The 21,837-nt window shown below is 41.2% G+C and overlaps 1 protein-coding gene across 1 annotated transcript; it reads right to left on the reverse strand.

Annotated features, from left to right (window-relative positions):
* Positions 1-2,595: 2,595 nt before the first annotated feature.
* LOC101585626 (cytochrome P450 4A11-like) lies at positions 2,596-15,067 on the reverse strand. Its single transcript, XM_004639158.2, has 12 exons — positions 14,811-15,067; positions 11,399-11,540; positions 10,703-10,747; positions 10,079-10,206; positions 8,837-8,961; positions 8,330-8,484; positions 7,798-7,904; positions 7,524-7,714; positions 7,288-7,421; positions 6,345-6,409; positions 6,111-6,187; positions 2,596-3,560 (listed from the first exon to the last, which is right to left on the reverse strand). Exons 1-12 carry the CDS (start codon positions 15,003-15,005, stop codon positions 3,392-3,394), a joined length of 1,533 nt encoding a protein of 510 aa, XP_004639215.1. The 5' UTR covers positions 15,006-15,067; the 3' UTR covers positions 2,596-3,391.
* Positions 15,068-21,837: the final 6,770 nt, after the last annotated feature.

Below are 21,837 nucleotides of genomic sequence, written 5' to 3' on the forward strand. Positions count from 1 at the left end.
GTTCTCCCTTGAGCCAAGTAAGTGCATGAAAATTGATTCATTTTCTTTCTTTTTCTTCTGTTTCTATACTTCTGTAGGGCATGGAGCCCCTACTATTGTGTTTCACTAATTTTTAAAAACCAATATGAAGAGTGGTTGTAGTGAGCATTGTCATACAAACCTTAGCCAAAGCAACTTCATCTTGTGATGGACATTTCCTCTATCTAGTTGTCCAGGGAACCTTCACAGGGTGCTGAGATTGGATACTAGGCCCCAACACTGGGATTAGAGCCTGCTTACCAAGACCAGAGCTCCTAATAAGAATGGGTTTGGAAAGCAATACACACTTTCCCCAAGGTAATTTCTTGCTTTTGCTGTCTTAATTAGTTCTCTATAAACCAGTAGATTAACAAAGGGGAGCTGGCACTTTGTTAGTGTTATATCCTTCAAGTGATCTATGTTTTGTAAGTAACCCATAGAAACTCATTTTCTTGTGAAGCTGGGCCTGTCCATCATTCTTTGTACTGTTAGTCCCCTTTCAATTTGGCAGAAGACATTTCTTTTATGTCTTTCCAGGATATTAATCCAATAGAAGATAAGAGGTTGACCATTGGGTGAGAGGCAGATAGGGTAACAGAGAAAGAAGGGAAGATAGTTTCTGAGTTTTCCTAGCATACTTCAATCCACAGTGTTTGCCAAATGCTTTCTAGTTTTCCGACTCGTCTTGTCTTCTCTTATCAGAACCTATATCCCCATTTATTCCCCTACATAGTGGTCCCTGATAGTATGGCCAATCTGTCTCCATACAGCCCTAAAAATGCTCTTCACAATGGAGATCTAGAAATGGTTAGAGGTGGAGTGAGCATACCAGTGATTAACTATAAATTATTCACACAACTGGGCTGTTCCTTAGAGCCTGGTGCTATCTTAATAGAGATTTAATGTCTGAAAGACCAAATGTAGGGTTAGGCTAGACTTGGAAGACAGAGGACCTTGTCAAAGATCAGAAGAGCATTGACCATAACCTGGAATATAGACGTACGAGTGATTGGTAAGGAAAGAGGTTGGCCTGAGCCCAGACCCATAGAGGAAGGTTGAGTTCCAGATTTGGGCTGGGGCTCAGGGGTCAAAAAGGTACAGCTCAGAATGGCTTCTCAAATTGCCTGTTTCATTGCCTCTTCCTGGCCCAGGAACTACACTGGGAAACATTTTCTGTGACTAAACTCAAGCTGGGTGTGGCCTTGCCCCTGTTACACTCTGGTCTGCCTTCAGATCCCACCAGGATCCCTTTCTCCCTGGCAAAATTTGTGTTGAGTCTAAGAATGGGACTGACATGCATCTCAGAAAGCTCCCTTAACCCCAATGGGGACAGGGAAAGCTCTGCATTTCTGCCTCCTGCCATCATGTCTTCTTATCCCACTTGTCCCCAACCCATTTATCAAAGAGCAATTTCTCTTTTTCCTCTTACCAATCTTTATTTTGCTTTTTATTTATACTTTGAATTACTCAAATGAGAAAAGCAGGAGTAGGTATTTCTGACTGTCAAAAGTGAGCAGAAGAGACAAAAAAAAAAAAAAAAGGTCACTACATTTTTTTTAGTAAGGGTCTACAGGGTCTCACTGCCTAGATTGGACTCACAGTGATCTGCCTGTGTTCAGCCTCCCAAAGAGCTGGGATTACAGGTGCTAACCACCACACCCAGTCTCAAACCGCTTTCTAAGCACACGCTGGTGATCGAATCCTGGCCACTGCGTCTGCCTAAGCAGGTGCTTTAATCCACTGAGCTATTTGGCTGTCCCAAGGTTACTTGCTGGCCACTTTCATTCATAGGGCCTTCAGGTTCCTCAGCAGGCTCCTCAGGAGGCTCAGAGAGGGTACAGCTGTCATTCAAGGGCTGGAAGGATCTCAGGTAAGCAAATGAGTCAGCCCAGGGAGAGGATTTCAGACACAAGCAGCATCTCCCACAAAGCACAGCACCTTCACAGACTGTGCCACCTTAGTTGGGCCCTCAGAGAAAGAATGAGCTTCATCAAACCTGTCAGTTTTTGATGACTTCCTGAGGGCTGAAGGCCCTATGAATGAAAGTGGCCAGTAGGTGACTGGTGACCATTCTCTTCCTATGTCTCAGTGAGTATCCCTCAGGTCTTCATACCAGACAAGACCTGAAGGATTTCCTGCTCAGCTCAAGATGGTCTTTAACTGGAACCTGTTCTGAAAAAATCTATTGTGATAGGGGCCAGGGAGATGGCTCAGTAGGATAAGCACTTGACTGACAAATGCAAGGATCTGAGTTCAATCCCCGGTTCCGGAAAAAAAAAAATCTATTGTGATAAATGTTAACCTTTGAATACAATAGAAACCTGTTGTTTTTTTTTTTTTTTTTTTCTGACAGGTATATCTCCCTCTGAGATACTAGAAAAGGATTGTTTTTCTAATACAGCCACTTTGGCAGACTCAGAAGCTAGGTGTATGTGGGCCATCAGGGTCACAAGGTGAAATCACCTGAAATGGGTAGGCTGGATCAGGCTGCCATGAGGTTCTCACACCACAGGGAGGGGTTGAAGACCCCTCGTGGGTCTCTATCCTTCCAAGAAGCGATGAGTACAACATGTGATTTTGGAAAACTTATTACAGAGAAGAGGGAGACAGAGGTATTCAGGACCATGAAGAGTGATTTAGTTGGAGAGATTGGGTGAAAGTCAAGATGGGGCTGAATAATGGCTTCCCAAGATGTAGAACTATTCACAGGACAACTGTGAATATTTCCTGTGTTATCACAGTGGGTAAAATGTGGTCACAAATATCCTTATAACAGATAAGTGGTGAAAAGAGAATGAGGGAAATTTGAAGATGCTGCAGGATTTGAATATTGAGGAAAAGTCTCAAAACCAAGGAATTCAGTTCTACATAATGGAAAAGGGAAAAGAGAAGGCACATGAACAGGTGTGGAGGTATTATAGCCCTGCAGTTACTTTAGTTGTGTCTCAATGAAACTCATGTTATAATTCTGATCTTGAGAACTAAAAGGAGAATTTTGTCACGTAAAGCCACCAAGGGGTGTGTGTGTGTGTGTGTGTGTGTGTGTGTGTGTGTGTGTGTGTTGGTAATTTATTATAGTAGCATTTGGAAGCTACTACAAAGGCAGTCAAGTAACAGAAAGGAAAAAGCTGTAGAGGGTCAGGCTGTTAAAGAGAAGGCAAATAATCAGGGGTTAGATGGACAGAAATGCAGGCAGATGGGAGGTGGATAGACAGATTTAAGAGCAGACATCCAGGAAGAAAGGCAGCACAGAACAGGCAGGTAGGAGGATGGAAGGCTAGAAAGAAGGATGTGGAGGAATGTACTGGAACAGGCACAGGGAAATGGGATGTCAGGCAGGAGACTCTCAGCACTGTCCTTGTCCCCACCAGGATTACTTCAGCTTCCTGAGACGCAGGTAGATCCCATTCTTGGACTTCAGCACAAGTCGTGCCACAGGTTGTGGGATCCTCATGGGATCTGGCAACAGCTCAAAGCGGAGCAGAGTCAGAGCCACAGCCACCTTCAGCTCATTCATGGCAAATTGTTTCCCAATGCAATTCCTAGGTGAGCAAGGGACAGTGAAATGAGAAGTGGCTTCAGGCTCTGTTCAAAAGATGGCCAGACCTTGGTATGTGAGCCCCAGCCCAGAGCTGGGCATTCAGGGTGCACCTTTATGGCCAGACCAAACAACCCCTTTCCTCACAGTCACTTACATTTCTATTCCAGGCCCTGGTTTATGCCCTTTTTTTTTTTTTTTGGTTTATGCCCTCTTGACGTTTGTCAGTGCCTCCTACTCTTCCAATGCTCTGCTTGACCCTTCTCAGCTCTCAGAGCCATGAAATCTCCATTAAGACAAGGCCAGTACTCTGAGGCACAGAGTCCTACCCTGTGGTTAGTTCATTTCCCCTCTAAGGGTCTTTGGTTTCATAATGTGGAGAACACTGGTCAAGGCTACACAGGACAGAGTGGGCCACACTCCCATGGATCACTGTCTTTTTGAACAAAGCATTTACATTTGTAAGAGCAGTCAGGCATCAGTGGAGAGGCTTTTGAAATAAAGATCCTCTCACTGTAGCCATCTGCTTCTCACTCAATAATCAGCATTGGGCCCTTGAGTCAGCACCTTGCTTCCCATATATCCATTTTGTGCACAAGCACTAGTAGCTTTCTAATATTATTTCAGAAGTATCCCTGTCTTCCACTTTGACAGGAAAGTTTCCTCTTTTAGAATTCTCTTGTGTGCATCACACACACACACACACACACACACATGCATGCACGCATGCACACACACACACACACACACACACACACACACACACACACACTGGTCTTCCTATGCTCTCCACCAGGCAGGACTGTGTCCAAATGCTTCCAAATGCCAGCTACACCACCACGTCTATGTTCTGGCAAGAGGATTCTGTCATTCTCTTTATGCCTGTCCAGTCCTACATCCTTATTCATATAGAAGCCACTGGGCATACTCTCTCTCTCCCTCTGCCTGCACATCCTCAAGGCTCAGGCCAATGATCAGCTGCCTTTCACCCCTCTGCTACTGTCCCTCTAGCCACTGGGCCCCCACGGCACCCTCAGTGCTATATTCACTAGCACCCCGCAATCTGGGGCCTAAAACAGTGTCAGGAACATGGAACATTCCACATGAGAGAGGGAAGGAATGATGGAAAGAGTGGTCCATGTTGTATACAGATGTCTAATTCTATAAAACACCTTCTGTTCTTGTCACTGAACCAGGGGCTCTGTGTTCTTACTTCTTAGTATAGAACTTGGCACAGATAAATGTATTTTCCAGTACCTTTGTATTTTCATGAAGTTCGTTGAACTTTAAAACAAAAATAAAATAAAATGCAAAAGAATATGCAGAGGGTAAATTTTCTAGCTAGTATTTAAGCTACCTCAGACTCTCTTGTCCTATCCTCCAATGATAATGTCATGAATTGTACCTAATAGATAAGAAGATGTACTCAAACTTGAGGAAACTTATCCTAGAAAGATGGTTTTTGAAAAAACAACATACTTAAAGCCTATTCTATGAACATTTATGCAGCATGGTGGAATTCACAGAATCAATTCAGACAAAATCTTTTTACTAATTATTTACAACTATTATGCCAAGGCATATTCCACAAGACAAATCCTGCAGCCCTTGTGGATTTTCACAGAAAACATTTGGAATGTACTTATCCAACTCAGCAGCTCTTTCAGGAGTATCTGTTACTGTACAACCTAGTGTGTTCTATGGTCATAATTACATTGTAGAATTTCTCTCAGAGGCAGTTAATACCCCATTCTTGTATTTTTGTCAAAGTTGACCTAGGTGAATGTGTAGCAGCCCCTGTTCACTTAAAGTATTTTCCTGACTGAGTTAGCTGACATAGATGTGTGGTATTAATAAAAAGTAAAATTGAGGGACAAAAGCTCAGAATATATGAGACACTATTCTTTGTTGTCCACTTCTTTCTATGTAATAGGCAACACACTTTCAGATATGTGGCTTCAACAGTAGCACCAGTGAGGCTGGTGGGATTCTAAATATATAAAAACATTTCAGTTATTCATCAGTGACTGGTGAACTAAGGGGAAAAAAGATGGTGGGCTGTGCTGAGAATGTAGGAAGAGATATATCTAACCTTTCAGATGCCTGGCAATTGATTAAAACTAGCAGCTGAAGGCTACATGAAAAAAATACAAGTTTACATGAAAAAAGATATCTGGAAATTCAAACTTCAAAAGTGAGGAAAACACCAAAATACAGTGCTTGAAATGTATACTGACATGGATTTTTGACTGCCTGCTGGGAAGATGGCCAGCCAGAGTTGTGTGTGGAGAATGCAGTCTTCCCTTTGTCCTTCCTTAACGCAGTGAAGATAAGTGGGTCAAAACTGCATGGTGTGTTCAGAAATGCCACTTTTCTTTGGGGCACAGACTCACCCACATGATTCTTCTTACCATAAAACACAAAGACACACCTGCAGGTGCCACATAGGAACTTAGATGGTCACAGATGTCAGATATGTACCAAGAGGATCATACACACACACACACACACACACACACACACACACACACACACACAGTGTGAGATCCCACACCTTGATCCTCCTGAGAAGGGCAGGAATGCATGGCTGTGTCGAGTAGCATCTGGTGCAAACCGAGAAGGGTCATAGACCTGCAGAGAGACAACCAGGTCAGGATAGGGAGGGTCAAGCCTGTGCTTCCATAATGAGACAGGAAGCCCAGGGGTGGGGGCTGGAAGCACAGGAGGGTAAACAAGGGAATATTCACTCTAACGGGTCACCTCCTCCACTCCTCTGGGGCCCTCATACCTCTGGATTTGGCCACACCTTCGGGTTGTGGTGAAGGGTATAAATAGAGAGTGAGACTGTGATACCTGTGGGGTGGGGAGGAGACAGAGAGAAGACTGATTACATCCATGGGGTAGGGCCATGGCCTGAGCCAGTAGGGAACAGACATACAGAAAAGGCCTGTGTGCTGCAATTCACACTTTTAGCAGGATGATCCTATTACGAGGAGGAAGGGTGGGCATGGCAAAGCACCTATAACAAACAAGGAGCAGAAAATGGCAAAATGATAAAAGGAAGAAAGAACTAGAGGATTCTGGCTCATGACAACTCACATCTATCAAATGCCTTCCATGAGCCATTGCAAGCATTACTTTGCTCAGTATACACAAGCGTGTCCAAGAAAGACACTGCTCTATACCTGTTTTTCAGATACTGAAGTCTCAGTGAAGCTGATGATCTTCCCCATGTTCACACAGGTTGGATGTGACAGGCTGGGATCAGGACCAATACTGACTGAGCAAATGGGAGATTTCTTTCTAGGGGGTTCTCAGATCAGCTCATCAACTGCTATCTTCAATGAACCCAATGGCTCATCAGAGAATGGATTATATTTTTATCTATAACATGGGGATCCATCATCTCCCAAATTTGCTTTCATAAATGGAAACAGCCACATCTCCTTAGTTTTTATCTGATTCTTTCTGCTCCACACAACTCAAGGAATGAGAATTTCAGAGCTAATGTCCTGAAGTCAGTATTTAATCTAGAGCTTCACATTGACTTGCTGAGATGGTGATGGATTCAAGCTCTGGGTCAAGAATTCATAAACCATTTTCTAACTTCAAATTAAGGATCCAATTTACTGATAAAGAAAGGGAGACTCCACAAGGTTCAGAATTCTTGAAGGACATGTAGACTTCCAATCTTCCCTGTGCTTCCTTAAGTGAGTCGGGGAATGTCATACCTTTAGGTAAGGAGCGTCCATCAGGGAAGGTGACAGGTTTGCTAAGATCTCTGCTCACATTTGGTACAGGTGGATAGAGCCTCAAGGCTTCTTTGATGCACATGGTGGTATATGGCATCTGGTCCAGCTGTTCCCTGAAATGAAGCTTATCTTTAAAGACAGAAAAGATCTGGGAAAACCAAGGTCTTCCCCTATGAAAGAGGCTGTGCTATCCTACTTCTTGAGCTCTTACTCACCAAGTGATGGAGGATCCATCTCCCAGGAGGCTCTGGACCTCCTCCCTGCACTTCTGTTGATGCTCGGGGTGTGCAGCTAGGGCATAGAGGGTCCAAGAGATGCCACTGGCTGTGGTATCATGGCCCTCAAACATGAAGGTGTCCACCTCAGCACGCAGGTCCTTGTTAGATAAGCTTTTCCCATCCGCCATCTGGGGACAGACACAGGTAAATGTCAGAGTTTTTCCTTCTGCTCTTCTGGAAAAAGCCTTAGGCCTCTCCCACTCATGCTTACTCTGGCAAAAAGGAGGATGTCCAGGAAATCCAAGTGCCTCTTCCTCTTGATCTTCTCTAGTTCATTCTCATCCTGGAGCTGAGACTTCCTCTGCTTGATCACTTGGTCTGTTGCAGGACAGAGGTTACTAGGTAGATCTGGGAGCTAAAGCAACCCACAGTAGCCCCATGTGTCTACACCCTCACCCCGCCCCATCTGGAAGCCCTGTAGAGATATGAGTGTGGGTTAGGATTTGGGAGTCTACAGTACCATTTGATGCATCTCAGGTCTCACCATGAGAGCACAACCCATGGAGTCTCTCTTGAATGTTTTTGAGATGGGGTCATTCAGCATCACCAGTGTGAGGGCACAAGTAATCCTCTGCGTACCACCTTACACACTAATATCACAGCTCCCTTACATAAGGGATGTACCAACATAAGTGCATCCCAGGTCCTCCAGGAATACCAGGGGCCATGGCTCTCCACCTGAGGGGTCATGACCAACCCCACTGGTCAGAGACTGGTAGAGGAGGAGAAGCAGGAGACAGAACCTGTGTGCTCATGGGCAAGCTTGCAAGCTTGTTTAAACAATCGGCCATTTGAAGACAAACTGTAGATGGTGTCATTCTGGTGAAAGATGTTCCTCACACGGGTAAAAGTCAGACTGTTTAGGTCTCCAATTGCTTGGATATAGGAGTGAGAATTCCTGAGGAAGAGGATGCAGAATAGATTAAAGTCTGAAGAAGTCTGACCTGGATGGCCCTAGAGTGGTGATCTTCTTAATGACGGTGACACACAATACTGAGGCCCATGTTACTCTCAGATTGTAAGGACACGGCAAAATATCCTGGCATCCTTCCAATCTAGGGGTCAGGCATCTGTGACTGGGACAGTGTTGGGTCTGATGAAGACTTAGAGCTGGCCTGAGGCTAGAGGCAGAATCTTGCTTTGTGTGGAGATGAGTATTCAAGCTGCCCCACCTGGCTCTCAGTAGTAACAAGAAGTCAGGTCCACACCAGAACTAAAAAGGACTTTGTAAATAAAGCATTGTCACCTACTTGTCAAACTGGGTACCACTTTGGTGGCTGAAGGCACACTTCATGATGGAGTCCAGCGTCATCAAGGAAACAGACTGAAAGATCTCCAGAGGGGAGTCCTGACTGATGAGCTGCTCCCATTTGTCCTGTGGTGGGAAGGCGGCATTGACCTTCTTTTCCCCAGAAATTCTGAGCTAAATAGACTTCACTTTTCTCTTATATTTTCAGATATCCTGTTCTGAGTTCTTTAGAAAACAGATGAATCAAAGATTGCAAAAGCAAATTTTGTTAAATGACACTTACAATCTCACAACTGTCTGAAAATTAAACATAGCATATCCCATAAGGTCTGAAAAAAATTATTTGGGTAACAGGTTTTTATATATAAAGAAGTGACCTTTTCAACACTCTGCGAGTTAAGCTTGGCCTGAGAGAGATTACTGGGACTCTAATTTTAGGAGGTAAATGTGTCAAGGCAAAATTTCCATTCTAGGAACCTCTAATGGGGCCCATTAGGGACTTTCATTCCTGTTTACTCGTTAAAAGTTTTCTGAGAACAGTTGGGCCAGAAATCAGTCTGTAAAGATGCAGACCTGGTGTCCATCTCATTGCATTTGTCATTCAAAATCCATGGACTAGGGGGCTGGGGAGATGGCTCAGTAGAATAAGCGTCTGCCTGGCAAGCATAAGGACCTGAGTTCAACCCTGGTTCCTCCAAAGAAAAGAAAAATTAAAAATAAATAAATAAAAGAAAAAAAAATCCATGGACTCAGGTGACTGAATGACACACTATGAGGTCCTTGGGCCACTGAAGCTGCCAGTGCCCAGGACAGCCAGGGACAAGTAGTCCTGTTGTCTAGTAGGGCTGACTTCTTCTGTTCACTATAATGGAGTCCTGGAAATGGGAGATGGGGCCAGTGTCCACCACTCCTCTCTGCTTTGGATGGTGTGGCTTAATCTTGATGTCAAGCTCCTGTATGTCTCATCTAATTATTTTTAGAGGGTTTTTCCATGTAAATCAGGGTGCCCCAAACTTACTGTGAAGCCAGGATGGACTTCAACTCATTGTCTTCCTGCTTTAGTCTCTCAAGTGCTATGATTATAGGCATGTGGCACCATGCCTTGCTGTCAAATCTGATTTGAGGAACTAATTTATCCATGGCCTGGGGTGTTATTCATATGATTATCACTTAGGGTGGTTTGTGTCAGAGAGAAGAATAGGAATGTGTGCTGTGAGTGGAAGTGTGGAAATAATAGACTCACCAACATCACTCGGACAGAGTTGACCATGACGGCCACATAGGGCTTCAGGATGTCATAGTGGAAGGCTGGGGTTAATGTCCGCCGGTGCTGGAACCATGTTTGCCCATTCAACAGGAGCAAACCATAGCCTGTGAAGGAGAAGGTGTGTGCATGAGTGTGTGAGCAGTGAAATCAGAGAGAAAAAGTGGAACAATTGGGGTGACATAAACGGTGATGTTCTGGGGAAGGAAAATCAGGAAAGTCTAGAGAAAGAAAATCAGGCAGAATCTCCTGGAGGAAGAGAGTGAAGGCTGATAGTTTTCAAGAATGTAAATCTTCCCATTGTTCTAGTAATCACACATGATTATGACAGCTGGAAGATAAAGGTTGTATAGTATTGACAACAGGGTAATAAAAATTAGTATGAGAATGTAGAAAAGTAGGGAGAAATATGGAAGGAGATGTTCCCAGGGAGACTCACCAGGATGAGGGTATTATGAGGATTCAGTTAAAAGGAGAGAAATAAGTCTTGATTTACAGATTGGCCATTACAGTGGTGACCCATAAGGGCTTATTCTCTGTGGATCAGAGAGATATATTTCAGGAACTCTATTTGGGGAATGATCAGGTTTTAGGTGTACGTACCAATCCAAGGAGACAGTAATCTGTAAGTACTATGAGCTTTGGGGTCTGAAAGAAAAACAAGAGCTTTATATGAAATCGACATTGACCAAATAATGTAGCCTCAAGAGAGCTAAAATTGGGGCAATGGGCTTCATGAGTTCCTGATGACTGTCAGTTGGCAATTTGTTCCATGTCTCCTCCCATAGCCTCTCATCTTTTAGCTCTGTCCTGTCAGTTGGGCTCAGAAACACCATTCCTGAGTACCAGCAGCTGAACAACACCCCAGTGACATAGATGAAGAGGTGGTGAAAAACGCAAACCATCATATATTCAATGACCAAGAACAAGAGCCTTGTGGTTTTTCTACAATGGATGTATGATGGTTTTGTTACTGAAGAAAGGAGAAAATTAGAGCTTTTATACCAACATCACTTTGAGTATGAAATTATTTTTTATATATGAGGCAACAAGTTAACAGATCACATCATTTATGGAAGGAAGAAAAATTCAGACACACAGAGCTGTTTTACATTACTCAGTACACTGAAAAAATATTATTGGCTTTAGGCTGGGCTACAGGCTGGAAGGAAAGGGAAATAGGTAGAAGATTCATGTATTAAGATTTGAACTGCCACCATCTTCTGTAATTTTAGAGATTCTAGGCTATGGACTCAGGAGGGAAGAGATGATACTATTGGGATGGGGTTTCACTCTCACCTGATCTCCCCAGGATCACCTTCATGTAGTCAGGATCATAGAGCACAATGACAACCTTGGTCCCCCAGAGCCAGCGAGGACAGGCACTTGGGAATTCTTTTGCCCATTTTACCAGTTTTTCCAGCTCTTGGTCTATTTGGAACTGTCGTGGAGGGAAAGAAATTTAATAATTCTATTTTTAAAACTCATTTCTTGAAAAAAAATTCATTTATTGGAGCAAGGATGAATGCTAAATGACCACAGGGCTGTAGTACTTCACCAATATAAAGTGAGATCATTACAGTGGGCTCTAATCCAGTGTAAGGATGTCTTTATAAAAAGAAGAATTTTGGACACAGTGATATGGATGGGGAGAGGCTAGTGTGAAGAGATAGGGAGAAGTGGGTCATCTACAATCCAAATAGACAGGTGTAGAGCAAGTGTTCTTCCACAGCCAACAGAAGGAGCCCGGCTTGCCAATACATTTCTCTTGCTTTGCCCACATGGTCTGTGACTTTGTCGTGGTAGCCTCAGCAAAGTGATCAATTATGTAATGCTCAAGGCCATTCTGTGGTCAAGGATGGATCAGTAGTTTATCTGTTTCACTGAAGAATGAGGAAACCAATGTTCATTTTCCTGTGAGGTCACATTAAATTTAATCCTGTTATCCCACAGTGTCCTTCAATGTGCTCCTGGGTGTCTCTCTATTATCATATATTTACTCAGTGTCCTAATACTTAACATGTTTCGGCAAACTGACCTTTGCTATCTGTCATCTCTCTGTTCTTAGAGCCACATATACAGCATGGCTTGTAAAAACCATGCTTTATTTTTTTAAAAAATGTGAAGGAACGAATGATGGCACATGGGAAAGTGGGTGAGTGAGTCTTCATTAAAATTTCTTTCTTTTTTTTTTTCATTAAAATTTCTATTTCAAGGACCAAATAAAATCTTGGACTATAGAAGAAGAGGAAGAGGAAGAAGACGGAGGAGGAGGAGGAGGAGGGAGATGGGGGAGAGGGAGAGGAAGGAGAAGAACAGGAGGAAGAAAAGGAGGAAGAGGAGGAGGAGGAAGAGGAAGAAATGAAAGAAGGCTTGGGGCATGGCAGTGTACCTTAAAGGACAGGAAGTTACCGAGTGCAAGAGGGACAGAACCCAGGAGTACAAGGTCTCTCCTTTTGCATATCTATGCCTATTCATTCAGCTAGCAAATAGCTGTTGAGGCCTTACTGTGTCAAAAGCTGGTAAGACAACCATGAATCAATGGAAACACAAGAATTCTTTGGCTTTTGTTCACCAATAGCTACATCATGTCTGCATAATATGCTAAATTCTGTTCTGAGAATCTGACTGTGCCAATCATGGTGCCTATCTAGTCCAGTCACCTGCGGCTGGGATTGCAAAGGGCTTTAGAGTTAACCTGTTTGGATAGTAGAAGCCTGAAAAAAAAAAAAAAGAAATGTAGGCAGAAGTGTGAAAGTATTTCCATAAGAAACATTGAGTAAATATATGAACAAGTGGAAGCATGGAGGGATTCACTCTTCTTTATTAAGCACTTTGTGTCAATTGCTTTCTGTGTAGTCAATGAACTAATACAATTCATCCTATCATGGAGTGTATAATCTAATGAGATATATGAAGAGCAGTGAATGCCGACCTGTGTTGTCTTGCTTACATTCCTTAAAAAGGCTGCACTAGCATTCCTGGATATGTCCTTCATAGAAACTTCATTGTCATTTGATGCACTGCAGGAACTAGGAATCTATAACCCCTAGCTACAAAGTTTTTTCACCCAGGATCCCTCATGTTGGCCCTGAAAAGGTTTGGGAGACCTTGTTCAACACTCCTTTGAAAGACTTGGTGCCCTTTCTAAGTCTGCTACCTATAAATCCTGCTCCTGGACACTGCCATTGGTTCAACTTAGTTACATGTGGCATTCTTGTTCTTTGGTTAGCCACTAATAGAGGTAGTGAATAAATAAAATTCTCAGTATTAGAAGAGATGGAGATATTTGGCTAAAATTGCTATTGGCTAGTGGTAATTGAGAGGTGATTTAGCACCAGGAGTAACACAATCTATGTAAAAAGAAGTTGACACGATAAATAATCTAGCCCACATGAGAGCATCATTCAGTGTGTGACAGTTAGATGAAACAAAAGTTACAATATCTTAAAGATCAACAAATAATCTGGAAGTCAATATTAAAATTTGTGTGATCAAACATTGGCTATCAGAATTTAGATATTTCTCTCTAGCTAATTGTAATGGTTTGCATATTCAATTTCCCCTTGATGCCAGTCATTTCACCTCAGTGTAGAAGAGAGTGGTATAGCTTTCCTCCTCTCCCCACAGGACTGGCCAGCACAGGGGATCAGCATAATCCATACTCAGAGCTCAGGTTCCTCCTTATCCTGCTTCCTTGTTGAGCCTGCTCAACTGTACCCAGCTCTTTCTTTGCAGGTGTAGAAAGAGCAGAGAGTGCTGAACTCCAAAGTATACACAGTTCTGTGCATACAAGAAAATTAAGTAAATAGTTCCTGTTTCATCAGGCAGCTCAGGTATCTGTCCTCTTCACCTTTGAGACACCATGCAGCTCTGTGCCTCACATGTGTGTAACCACTGTGAAGATTGCACCTTTCTAAAATCACCCATTCTGGAAGATTCCTTACTCTCAGGCAAATGTAGTGAGTGGTCTGTCCAAATAATATCATCTACCCACCCCATCAGAGACCCTCTGAGATTTTTCTGTGACCTGATACCTTTTGAGATTTGTCTATTATTGCCCACAAAAAATCACAAAACAAAACTGATGTCTCTGTTCCTGGGTAAGCTCAGGGACAGGGACAAAGGGCGAATTGAATGATGGATGCGAGGAAGCACCTAGATGCCTTGCTTTTTGAGAACAGCTGAGGCTTCTTTAAATGCTCACCCTGGAGAAGAGGAGACTCAAGAAGAGCCAAGCACAGCCCTCAAACTACAAGGCTGACAGGGTATATATCTGCATAAGAAGATAGCGTTATGCAATACAGCAATCATTGTTGAATTCCTTTTACTTCATTTAGTTAAATTTTCTAATGCTGATTTTTCCACCATTATTTTGTATTCTTTAAAATATAAAAAATAAGATAAAATAAAAAGAAAGAAAAGAGTATGTAACAGAGCTGAGTGATAGTAGGCCAGGATTCTTGTGAAGGAACTCTTCACTATTTTGGTGATCCCAGCCTGAGAATTATGCTGGGTGTTCCCCGGGAGACATACAATCATCATATAAGAGGCTTTGTCCTGTAAGACTGTGGGTGTAGCTCAGTAGTAGAGCACTTGCATAGCATATGAATCACTGAATTTGGAGGTTTTGTCCTGTGCATTTCCCTCTCAGTATCTTAGAATCCCATCCTTCCCTCCCTTCCCACCACCTTGTTCATCTCCTTCCTACCTCATGTTTGTGCCCGAAGAACCAGTGTGAGGGTGGACACGGGAACTGCTGGAGAGCTTTGAGCAGCCACTGTCTGTGCAGGTAGAGCTGGACTGCCTTGAGCAGCAGCAGCAGGAGGCCAAGCAGGGAGGCCACTTGGAGGAGCCCAGAGATGCTGCCTGGGAAGCTGGTGGGGCTGAGTGCAGCAATGCTCATGGTGCAGTGGGCTCTGGATCACTGCTTCCCCTCACTGTCCTTGAATGCTCCAGTCTCTGCCGTCTAAATCACAAGAGCATTGCCCTGCCTACAAGTGGGAGGGATAAACAGGGCAGGTAAACATTAACATCAGAATTCAAAGTTAATTGACCTGAATGACCCACCTGGAGGGAAAGGAGGAATAAGAAGAAATGGGGTGGAAGTGAAGGGACAAGCTGCAGGTAGAAAATGAATTAATAAGGACAGGAAGGGTGCCATAGAAAGGAGTATGGGGAAAGGAAGAGGATAAAGTGTGAATACACCTGATTAAGGCATGTATGAAAATATCACAGTGATCCTCATTAAGTGTGTATATTTTTTAAAAAGAAACTAGGAAGCATTTAAAAGTTATATTTGTTGATTATTTGCAATAATAGAAATAGCACAATTTAAAATATCTTGAGCAGTGGCAAATTAGTTTCTCTGAGATTTGGAGTCCAGACACTGGAATTTAACAATATCTCAAAGAGAAGAAGGAAGGAAGTGGGCCCCCAGGACCTAGCAAGGATCTGAAGCGGGAATTGAGGCCCACAGGAGAGGAAAGAGGGATCTCAGTGCAGAAGAGAGAGGTGGAAAACAGTGCTTGCTCCCTGAATCCCAGCTCACAGCGTGGGATTGAGTTTACAGAGGCATGGTGATCATGGGTGACTCCACAGGCCTCCAAGGGCAACACACCAGTAAAGCACAGAAGTAAATGCTGCAGGCTACAGTGGCTGCTGAGTGATGTCAATTCAAATGTCTCCAGAAAAGGGTGATTGGTGGGTTGCCATTTTGGAAAAGGACTGACTGAACCCAGGACTCAGAGTGACTGTGGCTTGGTTCCATCTGGGAGATCCCAGTGTCAGTTAGGCACAGCCCTGGGAAACACCCATGGCAGGGAACCAAGCTCAAGCCAGCAAAAGGCAACTGAACTATTCTGAGCCTAATATCTTGGGTCCCAGCCTCACAGCCAGAAAACAAGACCATCCTGAACATCAGTAGTTCAAAGTGCAGGCTTGCTGGGATTACCCACAACCCCACTGTAATTTTATGGCAGGCTGCCTGTGAACCAATACAGATCTGAGCTCTGTTTCTCCCCTTTGTCTACTGGAGACAACAGAGATACACCCTAAAGTGGACACTTTTTCTCCCTTCCTTTGATTTTTTTTCTTTTTTCTTTGTTTTTGTTTTATATGAGTGTGAACATTGTTTTTAGGTATTTTTTTATTTTGTTCTGTTGCTGTTTCTGTCTGTTCCATTTCTCTTTCCCTCCTGTCTTCTTCGGTTTCCCAAAGCTTGCATAATCTTCCTTTGTCTGTCAGTCTTGCTTCCAATCTCTTTCTATTCTTCTGTGTCTTTATATTTTCCTCTTCTCCTTTAAATTTTATCCCTTGAGTACAAAATTACTCTACTGAGGGGATATTTACTGTATATAATTTTCTGGTTTGTTTTAGGTTTTGTTGTATAACTACAAATATATAACAAAAGAGATAGAAGAGGATTTCAGAAAATGGAACTATTCCTTGGTTGTGGATAGAAGACCCAAAATTGTGAAAATGACCATACTGCCAAAATTGTTATATAAATTCAATGCAATCCTGGTTAAAATTCCATTAGTATACTTCACAGATGTAGAAAAGCATTCCTAAAAATTCATGACTTAGAATAGCAAAAGCAATCCTGGGAAACAAAGGAAAGACCGGAGACAATACAATCCCTGGCTTGAAATTATACTACAAAGCTACTGTAATAAACTCAGTATAGTACTGGCAAAAAAAAAAAAAAAAAAAAGATCTAAGGATCAATGGAATGGATTAGAAGATGCAGACACAACTATAAACATATTCATCCACCTTATCTTTCATAAAGGTGACAAATATGTTCACTGAAAGATAGTCTCTTCGATAAATAGTGCTGGAAAAACTGGCTTTCAACATGCTTAAGACTAATATTAGACTCATCTATATTATGCACAAAACTGCACTCAAAATGGATCAAAGATTTAAATATTAAAACAGAAACACTAAATCTGATGGAGGAGAATGTAGGTAGAAATCTTGAAGACACAGGGGTAGGCAGAGAGTTCATGAACAAAAACAAAACTACATGAGAAATACTTCAAAGAATCAACAACTGGCATCTTATCTTTTTGAAAATTTTCTGCACATAAAAAGAAATCACCAACAAAATTAAATGGAAACCTCATGAATTGGGAAAACACCTTAGCTGACTATCCCCTCAAGCAAAGGACATCTATCTAGAACATACAAAGAATTTCAAAAATCAGGCCCCCAAAATTCAAAGACCTAATCCAAAAATGGACATCTGAGATGAATATGCACTTTTCAGATAAATACAAATGGCAAATAAATACATGAAAAAGTGTTCAACATCATTGGTCATTTGAGAAATACAAATTAAGACCACACTGAGATTCCATCTCATCCCAGAAAGAATGGCTAACATCAAGAAGTCAACCAATAACAAATGCTTGAGGGGCTGTGGGGGAAAATGAACCTTCTCCACTGTTGGTGTGAAGGTAGACTGGTACAGTTACTATGGAGATCAGTAAGGAAATTCCTCAGAAAGCTGATTGGAGGTCTTCTCCAACCCAGCTATTCCCCTCTTGGATATTATTTTAGAAGAAGTGAAAACAGCATACCACAGCGATATATGTGCACCATGTTTATAGCAGCACAATTTATCATAGCTAAATTTTGGAAACAAACCAAATGCCCATCATATGAGGAATGAATAAAAAAGCTGTTGTATTTTCACACAATAGAGTATTACTCGGCTATAAAAAAGAGAAACTCAAGGCCTTTTTAGGTAAATGAGTGAAACTAGAGACTATACTCTAAATTAAATCAGACCCGTGTGTTTAAACATTGTATTGTCTTGCTAGTGTAAGAACCTAAAAGAGTAAATAAAATCTGAAAGATATAATAGATAGTGTGAAAGGGAAAGAGTCTATTCAAAGGTAAGGAAAAACTGGCATGAGGAAAAGGACAAATGAAAGAAAGAAGGAAAGAAAAAATGTATTTATGCATACATACAAGATAGCTTAAATAATTATATTGCTGATTTCTGCTGGTCTACTGAAAGGAGCAGCTAATGCTTTTTTTTTTTAACCAATTTTGCATACTTATATCTGGTAATCTAAACAATTAATTTGAAGAAAACATCAAATATAACAACCATTGTTGAATTCTTATTATTTTGTTTAGGGAAATTCTGTATCATTTCTAATTTTTTTTTTTACTATTTTTTATTGCTTTAAAAAATGCAGGGCCAGGGAGACAGTTCAGTGGCATAAGCACATGCCTAGTAAGTGCAAGGTCCTGAGTTCAATCCCAAGCACTACAAAATAAATAAATAAATAAAATAAATAAATATTTAAAAAGCAAAATAATAATAATAATAATAATAATAATAATAATAATAATGTAAAGATCTTTATTCTGGCATATGTAAAACAATTACAGATTAATAGATAAATATTGCTATATCCCTTAAAATCATCAAAATGATTAAAATGCTCTGCTAACAGAGCTCTACTATATTCTTACACTTATCAAATATGAGAATTTTTACATATAGATCAGAAATGAATTTATAAAAATGTTTCTCCTTAAAAAATGGGCAAATGACTTGAATAGACATCTCTCAAAAATAATATACAAATGGCCAACAAATATATACAAAAATGAGGGACAAGGAGAAAGCAGTCTGTGTTACAGGGCAGTTTAGTAGGAGGCACATAATTTTTGAAGTTCTCTAGCACACTAGGGGACTATGGATGGTTAACACTGATTATTTTAACAGAACTAGTTGTGGTGGGTGATACATTGTGTCAACTTGAGTTGTCAGAAGCTTGGGTGGATCTACTTGGTGACTCTACACCCTGGGGAATGGGAGACCCCGCCCTAGGCCTGGGAGGGCCCTCTCCAGAGTGACTCAGCAGAGAAAAGGTATAATGAAGGGGTTGAGGAAGGCTTCTGCACACGCCACTTCCTTGGAGGAGCTCTGAGATTTGCAGCACCACTTCCTTGGAGCTTGATCAGAGGAGCTCGGGTTTTTGAAGTTGGCATAGAAGGAAGAGAGAGAGACTTGATAGATGCTGCAGCTGTTGCTCCTCTTCTCTTAGTTGTTTTCTGTTGCCATTTTCCTTGGAGCCAGCAGAGTATGGACTGAAACCTCCACTAACTGTGAACTAACTAAACCTTTCCTTCCTTCATTTTGGGTGTTGGATATTTTTGTACTAGCCATGAGTGAAAAATAATTGAGACACTAGTAGAAGGAATTTTGAATGTTCCAAACACAAAAATAATAGGTGTCTGAACTGACAAATATGCTGATTATCCTAATCCTATCATTACCCATTGTATACATGTATTGAAATACATCCCCAAAATACTTTCAACTATTTCAAAAAGTATTAATATTAAAATATATTTTAAGCTGCTAGTCATAAACAGTTTGTGAATGTTATATTAACTACACTGACATTAGTAACATTTAATCCATATTTGGACACTTCTTTTTTATTTTTAATCTTTCATTTATTTATTTGTTTGACACAGGGTCTCACTACATAGCTTGGATTCATAGTGATCCTCCTGTCTCAGCCTTCTCAGAGCTGGGATTATGGTGTGTGCTACCACACCTGGTTTTGGTGGCCAGCAGGAACAGCCATGGTTGCAGGGCTGGCACCACATACAGCACCAGGCATTGAACTCGGGACCTTACACTTGCCAGGCAGATGCTTAGACCACCCAGCTATCTCCCCATTCCTGAACATTTAGATAATTCCTAATTTTAAGTGTTTATACTAGAATGAACCAGTCATGGTGATGCATGCCTATAATCCCTATATGTTGGGAGGCTGAGACAGGAGACAAATTCAAGCCTAGCCTGAGCAACTTAGCTTTTAACAAAACCTTGCCTCAAAACTTAAAAAAGAAAACATTTTAAAGAGGGATCTCAGGATGTAGCTCAGTACAAAGACTCTGGGTTCAAACTTCAGTACTACCAAAAAATAAATACAATGATGGTCAAATTTGAGAAAGGTATGTGCATTTCTTATTTATGATTCTCATAGGTGGAAGGAAATCTTTCAGCAAGAGATCCTTTGCAAACACAATTGAAAAAAATTGGGACAGCATGTAATGCATGGCTTTGTCAGTTTTCAGTGCTTGAATATGTCTGCATTTTCACAGGGTACCACGTCAGCAGCTTAAGTATCCCTACCCTCCTCCCTAATAATATATTCTTAGGAATCTTGTAGTGAAGACTGATTATAGCTTTTCTTTTTCTTTCTGTTTTGAAACCACCTGGGATTGGATCAAAAGACCTTGAAACAAATATTTTTTTAGGAAAATATAAACATTATATTAAGTCTTTTTAAACAATAACAAGGAAAAGTACCAGGTTTTGTGTATGTGCTTTTCTTGGTAGTAACAAGGGTGTTAATTTTAATGAATTGAGCAAGTCATTGTCTTTATTATTAGATATGTAAACATAATAATAATTTTACATATTTGTGTTTATATGTTATTATATGATATTTTTGACAGATTTTCTTTTTTCTTTTTTGTATTTAATATAGAGTCTACAGGGTCTACAGGGTGTTACTACGTAGATCAGACTCATAGTGATTCTCCTGTTTTCAGTCTCCCAAGTGTTGGGATTACAGGTGTGCAAGACCACACCCAGTCTCAATCCCAGTCTCAGTGCACCCCAGAGGTGGGGCAGGCACTGCACACTGGGGACTGAACCCCAGCCACTGCGCTCTCCCTAAGCAGGTGTTTTAGTCCACTTAGGCAGACTTAAGCACCTGGCCAGGCCAGTCCACTGAAAGGTTTCCTGTAGTGGAAAAAGAAAATGTTTTGGTATTGAATTTAATTTATAATCTAAACTTTAAATGGTAATCCATAAGCATATACTAATTATAGAAAACACAAAAATGTCCAGTGATTAATTTCAGCTTTTAGTTCTATTTATATTGAAAACAGCATTACAGTGATTACTTAAATTCAATGTTTAGAATAAAATATGTAATCACTTTAATTTAACTGACTAATTCTATATGAACAAATTTAATAAACCTTTAATGACATTACAGTATAGTGGTTTCCCTTTATCAATGGAGGAGGATTTATTCAAATATGCCTAGGAGGTGCACTGAACACTACTATATCAGAATATATTTTGCCTTGTAATATACACTTACAATAGAGCTTAATTTATAAATTAGGCACAATAAGATATTAAGAACAGCTAATAATAACAAAATAAAAAACATAACAATATATGGATAAAAATATATTGGGGCCATAATTAAATAAAATGAGGGAAAAATTGTTAAAGCACTAATACCATGCCAGTTCACTTCAGTGCCAAAGATGACTACTAAGTGACTCATAGAGCATGGAAACACTGGCAAAGGAATGATCCATACCCAGTGTGGGATGGAGCAGCATGACACAAAAATTTACCGTACTACTCCAAGTAATGCACAATTTAAATTTTGTGAGTTGCTTATTTCTGGAATTTTCCATGTAATATATTTGGGCTGAATTTGACTGTGAATATGTGAAATCACAAAAAGGTAAACTGAGGAAAAGAGAGAGTTGTGATACACTCTTTTTTTCTGTATTTTTAGAGAAGGGTCTACAGGGTATTCAAGCTTCTCACTACTAGATCGAACTCATAGTGATTCTCCTGTTTACAACCTCCCAAGTGCTGGGATTACAGGCACATGCCATCGCGTCCAGTCTCAATCGCCATCTCAGCGCATCCCGGGGGGAAGGGC

This window comes from Octodon degus, unplaced genomic scaffold, assembly GCF_000260255.1.
Source record: "Octodon degus isolate 3935 unplaced genomic scaffold, OctDeg1.0 scaffold00107, whole genome shotgun sequence".
NCBI classification, from domain to species: Eukaryota; Metazoa; Chordata; class Mammalia; order Rodentia; family Octodontidae; genus Octodon; species Octodon degus.

Coding starts and splice junctions, on each gene's coding strand:
- LOC101585626 (XM_004639158.2), bottom strand. CDS start 15,005: ATGAGCATTGCTGCACTCAGCCCCACCAGCTTCCCAGGCAGCATCTCT. Junction 8,962..10,078: donor ACTCTGTCCGAGTGATGTTG/GTGAGTCTATTA, acceptor TTCCCACCACAG/GACAAATGGGAGCAGCTCAT. Junction 6,188..6,344: donor AGGTGTGGCCAAATCCAGAG/GTATGAGGGCCC, acceptor GTCTCTCTGCAG/GTCTATGACCCTTCTCGGTT.